The sequence below is a fragment of the Phyllostomus discolor genome, chromosome 8, assembly GCF_004126475.2.
Source record: "Phyllostomus discolor isolate MPI-MPIP mPhyDis1 chromosome 8, mPhyDis1.pri.v3, whole genome shotgun sequence".
Taxonomy (NCBI): Eukaryota; Metazoa; Chordata; class Mammalia; order Chiroptera; family Phyllostomidae; genus Phyllostomus; species Phyllostomus discolor.
Genome location: NC_040910.2, coordinates 19,696,781 through 19,711,447, shown reverse-complemented (window position 1 = coordinate 19,711,447; position 14,667 = coordinate 19,696,781). Strand labels below are relative to the sequence as shown.

General features: G+C 38.2%; 1 protein-coding gene across 6 annotated transcripts in view; it reads right to left on the bottom strand.

Annotated features, from left to right (window-relative positions):
* Positions 1–14,667, bottom strand: part of ARFIP1 (ADP ribosylation factor interacting protein 1) — a 78,839-nt gene that overhangs the window by 18,213 nt on the left and 45,959 nt on the right. For all 6 annotated transcript variants that reach the window (XM_036031910.1, XM_036031909.1, XM_036031908.1 and 3 more), the window contains 3 exons: positions 13,219–13,440; positions 7,529–7,686; positions 2,101–2,275 (listed from right to left, as the gene is read on the bottom strand). In XM_036031910.1, the coding sequence (XP_035887803.1) occupies positions 2,101–2,275; positions 7,529–7,686; positions 13,219–13,440 (555 nt within the window). The remainder of the gene's footprint in view (positions 1–2,100; positions 2,276–7,528; positions 7,687–13,218; positions 13,441–14,667) is intronic.

Sequence of the window (14,667 nt, the reverse complement as noted above, 5' to 3'; positions counted from 1 at the left end):
GAGAATAAAGGCAGTTTTATTTTCTTGTTTTGTAGTAAGAAAGGTCAAAAAGACGTGACAAGGACACTGTTTTCAAAGCCATGACTTCTAAACCTCTATCTCTGAGGCCTTCACCCTGCTCATCTCAACTCCAAACCCCATCACAGACTTCCCACCAGCAGTTTCCACTTGAACACTTGTCATCCTCTCCAACTAAACACGGGGACACAGAACAAATTCCCAACCCTCCTCCCTCCCAACTTTCAAGCCAAACCAGAGTCCTAGGTTGGTTTCCCAGTCCCTGTCATGCAGTCTTGAAGTCACCATACCCTTTCCCTTCCGCAGCTACTGAAACGAAGGCTGTTAGGAGGGCTGAGTGAGAGGATACATGTAAACTGCATAGCGGCGACCCACAAAGAGTGGCTTCCCCGGTTCATGTCTGAATCTGGAGCTCTCCTGCCAAGTTTCACCTAGAGTTACGGCAAGAGAAGTAGCAGCCAATGGCCAGGTTATTCCTGTGTACTCTGCTCACTTTTACTTACTCTGGCAAAACCCATATAAGCATAGCTGGTTTAAAGGTAATGATTCTTTCAAAATAACTTTCCCTTCTTTCTAAAAAGGCAACACAACCTTTCATAGAAATTGTCTAAACTACAGAAAAATTTATAGAAAACAAAAATTACCTATAATTTCACTATCCCGAGAATAGCACACAATACCATTAGGTCTCAATGGAATGCAATTACCATTTTATAAATTTCCTAAAACTATGTTCTCTATTTGCAGAGGTTGTGAACCCCCAAATTCTTTCCCTTCAAATTAGGTTTGGATAGAGTCCCAAAAATTCTAGCACACTGTCTAGTGCAAATCCATTATAGATAGGGCAGTACGTAAAAGATATTTTCCTATTTAAAGGATACATCTAATCTAAGTATTGATGCCGTCTTACCCATTAAAATGTTGCGCGTGTAACTGGCCCACACGTGGACAGATATACGAATGGCGAACACGGTGCTATCTTCTGCGCGCAGCTGAGAAGCTAACAGGCCGCTCTGGGCCCTTGTGTGAACGATGCCGAGCAACCTGCCTGATAACTCTGCTGCAGTTGCCTTTACTGCCACTGTAATGTGCTCACGCGAATATTTTCCACCCACTGTAGCTAAACAAGGGGGAGTGACAGTGCTGGACTTAGCAGGTCTCAGGCAACTTATCATTCTGAAGCTTTGGTGGTAAGCAGAAGAGTTTCTGAGGAAATGTTAAGGCAAACAGGAAGATAGCAACCGACAATTGGAACGGAGGAAACATTTTGAGAGGGTACCTGAAAGAAAGAGCTGAAGGCCCATCATGACTTTGGAGGATGTGAAAGGCACGGGAAGGGGACCACGAATGTGCACTGCCAAGACCCCCATCTCTACAGGACTGAACCTCACTTGCCCTGCACCGTGCTCACTACTGACTCTCATTTCTGGAACTGCAATCCCCCTCACAAAATTGAGACTGCATGTAATGGAAAAAACATTAAATTGGGAACCTCTACTTTACTGCAACCGAAACTCACGAGCCTATTCTATGAGTCCATCTCCGAGTGGAGCCCACAGCAGGCCTGTCTCAGCCTTCACTGTCCTCGTCCTTGAGAATGACACACTTAGATGTGCTCATGTTACATGGGGACAATGTGAAACACTGACTGCTTGGTTCATTTCCTCCAGGTCAACTAAAGCCCTAAGCTGAACTTTTTAGTCTATCAGTTAATGTGAATGCTCTTCTCTTCCTGAAATCTGTCCTTACCATTAATAAAAAGGTTTCAAAATATCCAGAGCAGAATCTATGATTATATAACTTTTAAAACACCAATACCACTTTGAAGATCAACAGCTGAACATCAAGTATTTTGTGCCAATTGTTATATGTGAAAGACTGGGACAGTAGAGTTGATGATGACTGTTATGACAGAAAGGTAAATATACTTTTGTAGTTCTGAAAACTCAAACACTTATTATAGAGGAAATTCCATTTTGTAACTGTAATGAGGAGAGTTAATGGAAACAAAAAACTTTCTATTTCACTCTTTAGGGAGACTTAAGTCTACAGGAAGATCTCAGAAGTAAAGAATAAAGTCACCTTATTTTCTTCTAGGAATTTCAACTTGATAGAAACATCATTGCGCATTTTGTCATATTTCTCCTTATGTGCTTGGAACAGATGCTGTGACTGCTCAATCTTTGGCAGAGTGTTTGCATCACGGGGTCCGAGATTCAGTTCTTCCAAATCAGTGCGATAGGCATCATATTCGATCCTGGAAAGGAGAGAATAAGTGAAGCACACTACAAAACAGAGTGAAGTGAGTTCAAGAGGTGAGCTAGAAATACATGGTAGTCTCGTATTATGCCTTAATAGATGATAATTCTCATGCACACTCATACTTCATGCCTTTAAAATGATGCATTTCTTTAACACAAAGAACTATTTATATAAGCATGGAGGGAAACAAGTTGCTCCTTAAATTCATTAACTATTCCTCCCCAAATACAGTATTAACCGACAAGTAAACTTTTCAAAAAGTAAAAACCAGTTAAAAAACTAGGTGTCAAAACCTAGTGATCACAAGAACAACTGTAGTAATCAATCCCCCACGTGAACTGGTTAATACTGGTAAGGCAAAGCAGGTGAGGACAGACTTGAGAATGACACACTTGGATGAACGGATAAAGGGGAGTTATACTGAGGGTCAGCAGTCCTTAAAGTACTGTCTAGGTCAGCAATGCACAACAGAAATACAATGCAAGCCACATATGTAACTTAAAGTTTTCTAGTAATCACATTAATAGAAATTAATTTCACCCATTTTTAATAACATATTTTATCAAAAAATCTAAAACATTATCCTCACAACATGTGATAAATGTAAAAAAATTGTTAATAGACTACTTTACTTTGGGAGGAATATACTGAGTCTTTGAAATCCTTTGTGTATTTTACACTTTCATCACCACTCAATTCAGCCAACAGTGCTCAGCAGATACACATGGCCAGTGGCTACTGTGTGAGACAGCACAACTCTGGATGGAGTTCCGTAACAACAGTGTTCAGAACATGACACGGCATCTATTACAGAGCGCTCACACCCTGTGTTTCCTGAGACTCCCCTCCCTAACATTCTCCCACCACTGACTGAAACAGTTAACACGATCTTGCTTATTCAACAGTGACTTATCCAGCAGTCTCAATTACTCAGTACTCAGCTAAGAAAAAGCAAAGTGACCTCTAGCTTAGTCAAAATCCGCACCACTAAATTTATGCCCCAAAACTAATGCTCTTTATTCAAATCTCTACAGCACAAGTCTCATCTCCTATTCTGAGAATTCAAAATATTTTAAATGACATAATATACTGTATGTATGACTTGAGAAATATAGTCTCTCATACTGAGCCTAATTTATATTTAACTTGTACTGAACTTAACCAACTTGATCTATCAGGGCTAAAAGATCATTCACTCATTTACTGATACACTGATTCATTCAACACATATTAAGAGAACACATCTGTGTTCCAGGCACTGTGCTGGAAAGTAGAGCTATGAGGATGAACGGATCAAGTTTATCTTCGAGAAGCTTACAGTCTAGATGGAGAGAAGTTCTTAAACGACAACAGAATGAGATAATGGAAATTGTCAGGAGAGGGGATAAGGTCGGGTGGAAATTAAGATGAAGAAATACATAATTAGATATTTGAAAGCCATCTCAGAGTAGAACTAAAACACTAGAATTAAAATTTAAAGGATGGTAAAAGTTTACACGGTAGATTGGGGTAGGGAAATTGCTAGAACGTTCCAGAAGAGAGTAGTACTAAGGCATATTAGTCCACCATAAGATACCACGAAACATTTGGAAAACAATTCAGTAAGCTATCACCTGAAGTTGGAACACAATAATGGAAGAAGTAAAGTCAAACAGGCAGGCAGGACTGAGATGAAGCATGCTGAAAGATCAGACTCAATCCGGAGGACAAGTGACAGGAAGCCACCGAAGAACTCTGACCTACAAAGGGACACGTTCCATTTGTTCAGGACAGAAAGGTGGCTACAGTGGTAGTGGAAGGGATGGAGGATGAACTGGAGTTGAAGACTGAGGAGTCCGAAGCAAGAAAACTAATTAAAGACTATGGGCAAAAGAAAAATGAATCACTTAGGACAATGGCAGTGGAGCTAAGAAGGGGACGGATACTAAAGATTTAGGAGAGGGACTGACTTGTGACAATAACAAGTTAAGTTCAATTCCACGGGTCCCCTAGGGCCACCTGAACGGCAGCTCTGCCCTTTACTGGCTCGAACGTCTTTGGCCAGTTATTTTACCTTCCTGCTCTAGTTTTTCACTGATAAGTGGGAATAATCATCTCCACAAAAATTCACTTATATAAAGTACTTAGGACACCAGGTCCTAACTAGTATCTTTAGAGTGCTTATTATTATGGCCAAATTAGAAGAGCAATAGCCAGAAACAAACATAGTAAAAACAATAAAAAGTAAAAGAGTAGAACAAAAATAAACAGTAATATACGGTGGTTTTTAATGTGAAGACAAATATCCTTCGATAGCCTTGGAGCACATTTTGAAACAGCAGTGATTAATTTAAACATAACCAAAGTTATAATACTGACCTCATACTCCCTTAATTTTTACATCCAGAGTTTGTAAATGGCCTCAAAGTAGAACTTTCCATAAGAGCTTCTCTACCAGTGCTCATGACAACCCGAAAGAGAGGCCCACCAAGTTTTCAAAATGCAACTCTTCAAGGTTGCCACTCTGAACTGAGCCCGTACCAATAAGTTCAGTGATAGTTGTTACTTTGTGGTTATGTAACACTTCTAGAGAGCAGGTGTCCACATCTGAAAAGCCTCAACCACAATTGACTCCCTTGTTGGTGCTGCTGTGGAGAAGTGCTGAATGGGCTGTTATAGGATTTTCTATACACGAAGCACCAGAGGGCTAGGAAGTACTTGTACACAATGCATAATGGGAAGCATTAAAAGGCCGCCGTTCATTTGCCTAAACTGCCACTTTCTGTGCTGGATCAAATAGCTGACCCTTGCCCTAGAAGTCAATAAATTCTAGTTTTGACAGAGAAGAAAATTCAGCTACTGAGGAACTTTTAATCTGGAATTCTTTTTAAAATATTAGCCCTCAGTAGGCAATGTTTTAGTGTTACAACTAGTCAATCCCTTAGCTACTTCATAAAAAGCACAGGAAAGTCAAACCCCAAGTAAAGCTTGATGAATCAATCATATACTGTAATTCCAATAAGAAGAACAAATCATGAGGGTGCAGTCAATGTTGGTGGTGGGTTTCAAAGCACACACAGAAGACGTCTAAAGGTTTCCTGACAACCAGCTACCAAGTATATATAACCTGATTCATAATTTTGTTCAAAAGTTTCAAACAAACCTATATATTGGATAAGCTGAGATCTTATATCACAGTATACTTTGTCAGATTTCTTATAGTAAGATATGAAAGTTATTTTTATAATAAGATGTGGAAATTTGAGCCCTGGCTGGTGTAGCTCAGTGGACTGAGTGAGAGCCTGTGAACCAAGGGATCATTGGTTCGATTCCCAGTCAGGGCATGTGCCTGGGTTGCGGGCTATGTCCCCAGTGGGGAGTGCATGAGAGGCAACCACACACTGATGTTTCTCTCCCTCTCTTTCTCCCTCTCTTCCCCTCTCTCTAAAAATAAATAAAATTTAAAAAAAATATTTTTTAGTACCTAAAATATATATTTCAGAATTGATGGACATTATAAAGTAGAACAACAGAAACTAGATTTGTGTAGTGCTTAACTGGGGGTACTTTTTGAACAAAAGAATTTTCAACTTCAAACCCCACAAATATTCAAACGAGAATGCTTAAAATATCAAGGAGATAAGACTAAAAAAGAAAAGCCTTCATTATGAACGCATTAGGGCATTATAAGGAACAGACAGATTGGAAAAGAATCAAGTGAAATTCATAGAAATGAATCCTCTGCAACACACAGCCAATGCCACCAGAGGACTCAAGCAGCAACTGGAGAGCCGCCGACGGGGAACGTTGCTGAAGGTGTCCCCCCGAGGGATGTCTTCCCGAGAGACTCCTTCAGGGTGACTGAGGAATATCCTGTTGGTGGACTCCTTCTGCTTCCTCCTTTCCACCTTCTGATTTTAACACTACGTTAGTAAATAATTCAAACAATAAAGTAAAAAACCAGGTCCGATACCCAAATGTGGCATACGGCCATGTCTCTGCCCTTCTCCCACCAGACAGCCACAGCTATGTGTCTTGAACTTCACTTTCAAGTCATTAAGAATCTCATATGTGAATACTAAACTGGAGATTACAAACATAGCCTATGACAGAAGCATCTCTTCTTGTGGAAAGGTCAAAGTTAACTTTCCGAGTGATTTGGGCTTTTAACTTGTGTAAAAAAAGCATAAGAAAATACCTACTTAAGAATAAGCACTCAATTGCAACAACAACAAAAAAGGACTAGATGAATTTATAGTTTTCATAAGCATTTCTCACATCATTAAACTAGGGCAAAAAGCCAAAAAGTAAAGTTATACTTCTAGAAGGTAAAGTTTACACTTCAACTATGCTACAAAAAGTGTAACAGAAAATGAAGATTTCAAGGGGTCAGAAGAAAAAGACGTCAAGCGGACCAGAAAGGCGGGGCGGGGGGCCTGGACCTGAATCAGGAGTTGAAAAATGCCATCCCTGGTCACGGGTCAGCTGTTTCTTAAGCGTTTGTAAGTACTGATTAATATGTACTTTGTTTACTTAATGGGATGGTAATGAGAGAGAAATCGTGTGTGTATAAAATGTATGAAAACACTGCATTATAAAAAGCTTTGGAAATTAAGGCAAATATTCAATTTATGTAAAGGCAAAATGTGAAAGAGTTTGAAGGCTGGTTATAATCTGGATAAAAAGGGAGCTGATATCCACAACACCAACACAATTGTGAAGGCAAAATGAGCTTGTAAATCCAGAGAAACTGAAACTATGAGTTGGCTGCTGTGGAAGCAGCGAACTGCTTACAGGGGGAAGCAGGGGTAAAAAGGGTGGAAAGGTTGGCTTAGGCCAAGTGACAGAGGGCATTTAGTGTCAACCAGCTAGAACACAAGGCCCGGTCCCTTCTAAGGAAGCTGGAGCTGGGAGATCCTTCCTCCTTATTCCCTAGCAGGCAGGGTTTGGGCACATGGCTAAGATTCAATCGGACACTCAAGGCAATGAAGCAAGTACTCAGGGGCCTTTTGGAAACTACTTCTGGTACTTGTGGCAGCATCAAGGTCCTAATTAGAGTCTTGAGGCATTATCTTGGCTTTGGTTCTTGCTTGTTTCTAGAAGCTGTTCTCCTGCTTTTCTGATAGTTCCACAGGCTATCCTATAACCTAACACATTTATTTTCTGCCCATACTGGCCAGAGTTGGTTTCTCTTATTTGCAACCAAAAACCTTAACTAAATTGCATAACATCTGTAAAACAGACAATATATAGTGAAATTGATACCAACCTGGCACTTTCATACTGTTTCACAGTCATTAATGTATCTTCAATTGTTTTATTCACCAAAGTGTTCACACTGGCGATAAAAAAATTAATGGCTCCAAGAAGAGTCTCTCCGTTTTTAGCCAGCAGCTTCTGGGTATCTGCGTTATAGCCAAATTCTTCCTAAAACAAAAAGTCACCTTAACTTATCTAGTAATAAATCAGTGAGGATCAGTGAGGCAGTGGACTGAAAAAATCCTCAAGTATCACTAACGGGAAAGCATTTGATTTAGAAATCTAACTACAGAACTTTTTTCTTTTAATGCTTAAGTAAATAGAAATCTAAATCACAACTAGCTATGTAATTACCAGAAAAGTCTAGTAAACCAAAATTGTCATCAGCTCAGAGGCATAGCAAAATAAATAATTTTAAAAAGTTAAACTACTTTGTACTAGAAAGAGTATTTTCATTTCTCCATTTTGTTTCGATTATAGTGTAAGCACAGCTGTTAAGAAAGAAAGTATAGCAGATTATTAATCAGAGAAACTATAACTTTCACAACCAAATTAGGTAACAATTGGCTAAAACTTTCAGACATAAAATAGATTGCAATTTTTGTGTTTTGACTAAATCTCCTTAAAGTATAAACATTAATAATACACACTTCTTTGCAAAGGCGGTGACCAGTCAGCCTCTGCCCAGCTCAGGTCTGTCTGTGCACACAGCTGAGGAAGGATCACTCAACGCCAGTTTCAGGTCATTTCTCTGAATAAACTGAATCTTGGCTTAGCGAACATTACACAGGATTCTTTCACACATGGCTGGGGCTGACTCTCTATTTTCGGCAGGGAAAGCCTTCCAGTCCAAATTTGACTAATTAAGAGATTATCAGAAACACCTCTTACCAAAAAAGAAATTTCACCATACTGTAAGGTGTGTCACTCAATTTGAGAATTCTGAAGTTTGTTATAAAGGTTTTAAATATAGCTGAAAAAAAATTAAATGAACTAGAGTCTTCAAAGATACAAATTTAATGCTAGTGCTATAGCTATAATTAAATTTCTAGGTGATAAAATATTCAATAATTAATAAATAGCAAGAAAGTAAAATTATCTTTATTATGCTAAAAGTATTTCCAAAAGAGGCTCAGTAACTCTTTACTCTGCATTCCAGGAGATCTATACAACCTAGAAGGCTGCTCTTTTACTAAAAACGTATTCTTTTCCAAAGAATATAGGAAGATGAAACAGCAGATTGAAGTGTGATGTAGCAGAATTTGGAACCCTGTTATTCACAGATGAGAAAAGCAGGCCTACCTTCGAGGCAGACAGGAAGAGTAAACTGACACTATTCTGTTTCATGACTGCAAATTTCACCTATAATTCTGTGGAGGGAATGTGTATAGAACTTAAGATTTTAATGTATAATTTCAAAACTGGCTAGAATAAAAAAGCATTTTTACAAGAGCCATACTAGTCAAGGATATAAAACAATTAGGACACTAGGAAGAAATGAATAAATGTATGTATTTGCATTATAAGTAAATACATAACTAAGTATGTTTTGGCACTGAAAATATGGTAAGATATAATTCCTTGTCCAAACTCAGTCCTTTAGTCACGTCACACGTGAATGAAACAGAACTATGTTAAGTGTTTTGGGAGTTTGTGACATGGTATGTTGTTCTCATGCAAAATGCATAAACAATAAAAAAACATAGTTCCTAAACTTCATTAAGCTGGTGAGTGAAGTTGGCATTCTCAGTTAGACAGGGGCAGTTTACACAGTGCTGTGAATCACCTCAGCAACTGTACACAAACGAAAGCAAGTGACCCAAGGGCACACTCGTCTAGAGCAGGGCTGTGCTTCCAACCTGACTCCGGAGAAGGAAAGCCAATCCAGTTCCCTGATCTAAAAATGTGCTTGCTTTTTATACAGAGAGCACAAAGTTTCAAAATACTTGAATTTTTTTTTCAGTCTTTAGCAGATCCTACATCATTTACAACATCTACCAGATGCAAATTTACCAGCTGTAAATAACCACCACTTCCCATTAAACTTATACATTGGGACCAAATAATAGAAACAGGATTGGATCTAAATGCCAAGTTTTAGTAATATAAATTATTACCTCGCTGATAACAAATGAGTTATTTTAAACAATAATGCAGGGCAGTAAAAAAAGAGAATCATACACACTAGTTGATAATTGATGGCAATGTGGATTGTGTGAACTTGCCTAAACTTGATGTAGATGTCACCCTCTAAAGTGAGGAAATACAGTCTAATGAGGCGCTGTGGTATGAACAGAACTCGGAGTCAGAAGGCATGGATAAAATGGTAAAAGTCTAGTCTGGGGATTCAAACAATTTGGAACTTTACATCTTGATTCTGCCACTGACTATATTTGTGTCTTTCATGAATAATTTCAATTCTTTGTGTTTCAGTTGCCTTACTAATAAAATGAGGATCATTCCCATATCAACTTGACAGGACGTGCAATGAGATACCCTGTACAAAGGTTCTAACAGATGAAGGTATTTGTTAAAATATCATTCCCTATTCCCCTTCAGGAGATCTGCTTTTTTTTCCCCCCCCTGGTAAATATTGATTGTTTCTATAAAAAAGGAAAGACTGGACTACTCGTTAAAATTCTCCCTCAACTCCCAAATGCCACTGTCCCAACAGCAGCCACCACGACCATCCTCATCTCTTCAGTGCCACTACGCGCCCGGCGCCGCTGTGCCAAGTGTTCCCCACGGGCCTCAGTTAACACAGCCTCAGGCGGGAGGCGGTGGACACCGCTCCTCACCACTGCATTCCGCCAAGTTCTCCTCCCCCAGAATCAACAGGCGAAGACGGGCACTAGCATGCTGGCCGGCACAAGTGACACTGCCTACCAGGGGCAGCTGGACTGCTCCCCTGCGATGGAGGTGAGGAAGAGGGTGCCCGGAATACAGGTGGTCCCTTAGGACACCTTAGTCCTCCCATGTCCGGTGACTAACGCCAACGATTTGGGTCACTCTACCAGGCAAAGAACCATGACTAGCTGAGGGGCTGGGTGAGGGCAAATGCAATACGGAATGGGTAGTGGAAGCAGCTCTGGCCATGTGACCATTTGTAGACATGAGGACTATAATTTTTATGAGCATTTCTTCCTTATTTTGTCATAAATACGTTTCTGTGTATAAAATAAATACCTTTGTTTTTCCTTCCCTCTCTTATCCCTTTATCATGTGACACAATATATATTAACTTAATCACAGTATTTAAGTGCTGTTAACTTTACACCATGGTATTTAAGTTACAGTGTATCAAAGAAAAAAGTGATGTTACTCAAGGAGTTGGCGTCCTCTTGATCCTCTTGGGGAGAGGAAGGGTTAGTTGTATCACGTTAGGTGGAAGTAAGACTTTGTTATTGACTTATTTAGAGATTAAGTATGGTTTACAAGATATCTCTACATGCTAGATTGAAAGGAAGGATTGTGATGGTTAATTTTTGTGTCAAGCCGTTTAGACTACAGTGTACATATGTTTGGTCAAACACCAGTCTAGATGTTGCTACAAAGGTACAGGTTTTGTTGATGTGAACAACACTTACACTGTAAACGCTGTCTGTAGATGTGATTTACAGCCGACTTTATGGAGGTTGTCCCTCCAGAATATGGATGGCCTCACCCAAGGGGCCGAAGGCCTTAAGAACAAATGGTTGAGGCTTCCTGGAGAAGTTCTGCTGTAAGATCATAACATAAATCCTGCTTGACTTTCCAGCCTGCGAGCCCACACTACAGATTTCAGTCTTGCCAACCCCCACACTCATCGGATGACTCCTTACAATAAACCTGTGTGTGCGTGTGTATTATGCACTTATCTCCTACTGGTTCTACTTCTCTGGAAAACCCTGGTACAAAAACATCCATCCTGTTAATACTGATTTCAGATTTCAAATGCACCTCTAACAGGTTCTACTTCACTATTATTTTTACATTTATAAACATCAATTAGATGGTTCAAGTCCATGAACTATCTATTTCCTTCAAATCACTTTTGTATGCACACTTGCTTTCCGCATTTGTTCACTAATGAATCATATCAAGTACATCTTGGTGCACAAACATCATAAAAGAAGAATATATCATATCTTTTTTAGCAAAACAGGATGGTCCAGATTCTTGTCCAAAACTTTGACCTCAAAGAAAGAATAAAAGCCATGAAATATCAGTCTTTATGAAGAGTTAGAAATGCTCAAACAGGAAACTAAAAAATTAAAACTGGGGCCAATAGACTTGATACTGAAAATTATTAACCTTTTAGTTCTGTAAAAATTTTTTTCACATTTATAAAGAAATATAATAAAAGTACTTGTTAGCTAACACTGAGCATTAGTTGAGTTAATTTACATATAAGCTACTTAGACCTGTATCTGGTATATAGTAAAACCCCAATCTGTGCTGACTATCATTATCAGCAGGGTTTATGTGTGCAGCATCACTGAAAACCCTGCTGCAATGCTTCCCCGGATCCTACACCCTGGCTGCCTCTTTCTGTGCTGTGGGTTTTTTCTCTGGGTCATAGACCCTCTAAAGATTCCTCTTAAAGAGATAGCAAGAAATCATGAAGAAACAGAAAAAGGGCAGAATATAAATTCCAGTTCTACCTTTTATTTGTTTTGCGATCTTATAAAAATTACTTAATCTCTCTTGGCTTCCGTTTTTTCATCCATAAAATGGAGATAACATTTCTTGCAGTGTTGTTAGACAATTACATGATATGATATAATGGCTATAAAGCATCCAGTCCATTACACTGCAATTGTGGACACTCAATAATTACAGCTGTTATGATTATTCTACTTTCCAAACATTAATTAGTTCTTCTTTTCGCCTAATGACTCAGCTAGAATTGAAGCTCACTATATTTTTCACTTTTATGATAAGTACTGTGATTTCTAGCCAACTGTCTTTGTCCAAGTTTCTAGATATTGTCAAATGATTTAATATTCTAAATTATCTAACTTTTCAAGCTGGAAGTCTTTAGGCAAGGGAGTTCTATATTTTTAGGTGAGAAAAAAGACATAAAAGGCGTCATGGCATCATAAGAAATTGTCAGAAATGCTTTGTTGAATACTTATTAACAGTCCAATACTGTTCAATACTGTAGAAACATATGCAAAAAATAATTTTATTCTAAAATTACTAAATTATTCTAAAATTACATTCTAAAATTCCAATACTGTAGGAATATATGTAAAAAATAATTTTATTCTAAAATTCACAATTTATATTAATGGCATCACTAAAGTATATCACAAATCCAGTCAAGCAAGCTACTATTTGTTAAAGACACCTGGAGACCAGGTAAGAGTGCATTTCCGACAGGAGCCCGGATTTGTTTCACCCACGCCCCGCTGCAAGCGGCTATGACTCTTCCTAGGTGCAGCCGGCTGAGTGTTCTTTTTCCCTTCCTCTGATTAAGTTCCCTTCCCCTGAAGCTCCAGCTGACATCTCTGGAGTATACCGTTTCACTATGGTAACAGAAATCAACAGGACCTTCTTAAAAATTACATTAAATACCTTAAAAGAACAGCTCAAGATTCCAATTTCATTAAGACTTCAGCAAATCAGAAACGTAACAAATTACCTCTTATCAACAGAATACTCCTATCATCCTTCTCCTCCCCCTCACCCACCAACAGTTATTTAAAATAATCTTACGTGGAGTTCTAGCGACTTCAAACTCAGGTCAGCGAATGCATCTCCAAGTTGCCTTTGGGTATGCACCATCTGGAAAAGCTGGTTTGACAATGTCTGAGCCAGTCTTAGAATATTTTCATACTTTTTCTTGTTGTCTCTTAATATGTCAATCTGAGCTTCAAGTTCAAGGTCCACAGTTCTTGATCCACGGCCTAGCTTCTCAGAGATAATTTGTCGAGTGCACTAAAAGTGGAAAGATACACTTTGTTTAAGCAGAAAAACAAACAAACAAAAATATCCCAATTGAGTGCAAACGCTAGAGCATATGGTATATAACCATTTTTGGCTTCATACAAGCTAGCAACAAACTGAAAATTGTCAGTCCTGTTTTACAAGTTCATCAGTACTCAGAAAGTAAATTTACCAAACATGTCTAATAACTATTAATAATTAGAGGACGTTTTAAGATTTATTTAGCTAATTTATGTTACTGCCAGATGAGCTCTCTCACAAAATCATACTTTAAGGCTTAATGTTACTTGGCAGATTATTTAAAACAACTGAAATACTTAATACTGATTTAAGAACAGCATTGGACTGTTAATAAACACAGGAATAATCATACCAAAATCGTACTTTCCTACTGGTTTCATGTGCCTTTTTTCCTATTATCTTCCCCTTAAATCACTGCATGTGTGAGTGGGAGGAACGGAAGAGAAGGAAGGAAGGAAAAAGAAGAAGAGGGGCAGTAAGGGAGTAAGCAGGGAAAAGAACGGTGGAGGAAAAGAGGGAGGGAGAAGGAGAAGAGGTAGAGACTAGAGATTTCTGAGTTCTTTTATTTTGCTCAAATAGTATTAAATTATGCTATTCCATTGTGCCCCAGAAGTGATAAAAGAACTTACAATTTTTTAAAAGTACCTAATTTCAGACCACGTGGGAATAAATTTTCTAGTGTTTTTTGCTAGAAATTATAAACAACTTCACTACTTAATAATACGTTATGAATAACTTAAAGGGCATTAAATTACTCCTGATCATTTGAAGTTAACATAAAAGTTCTAAAAAAGTAGTAAATAAGTATTACAATTTTTTAAATTGCAAATTTGCTCTTTTACCATCTCTTTCAAATTTTTGGTTAGAGTATTTGTTGCAAAAATTAAATAATGAAGGAAATAAAAGATAAATTTCTCCATCTTTTCTTTAATGCCAGTAAATAGTAGAAAACTACTATGAACAGTTTGATAGGTAATCTAGACTCTCCTTTAAACCTATATAATCACATATATAACATGTTTAAAGTAAGCCTAAGAGCTATGCTATACATAATATCTAGACATTTCTCTTCTATGAACAAATTATCTCGAGACTTGTCCTGGTCAATACACATAAATCTGTATTTTTTACCCTTTTAAATGTCATGCTATTAAATGCTACTCATGTTTTTCCATTAAAAGTGAAAAAAATCTTTGT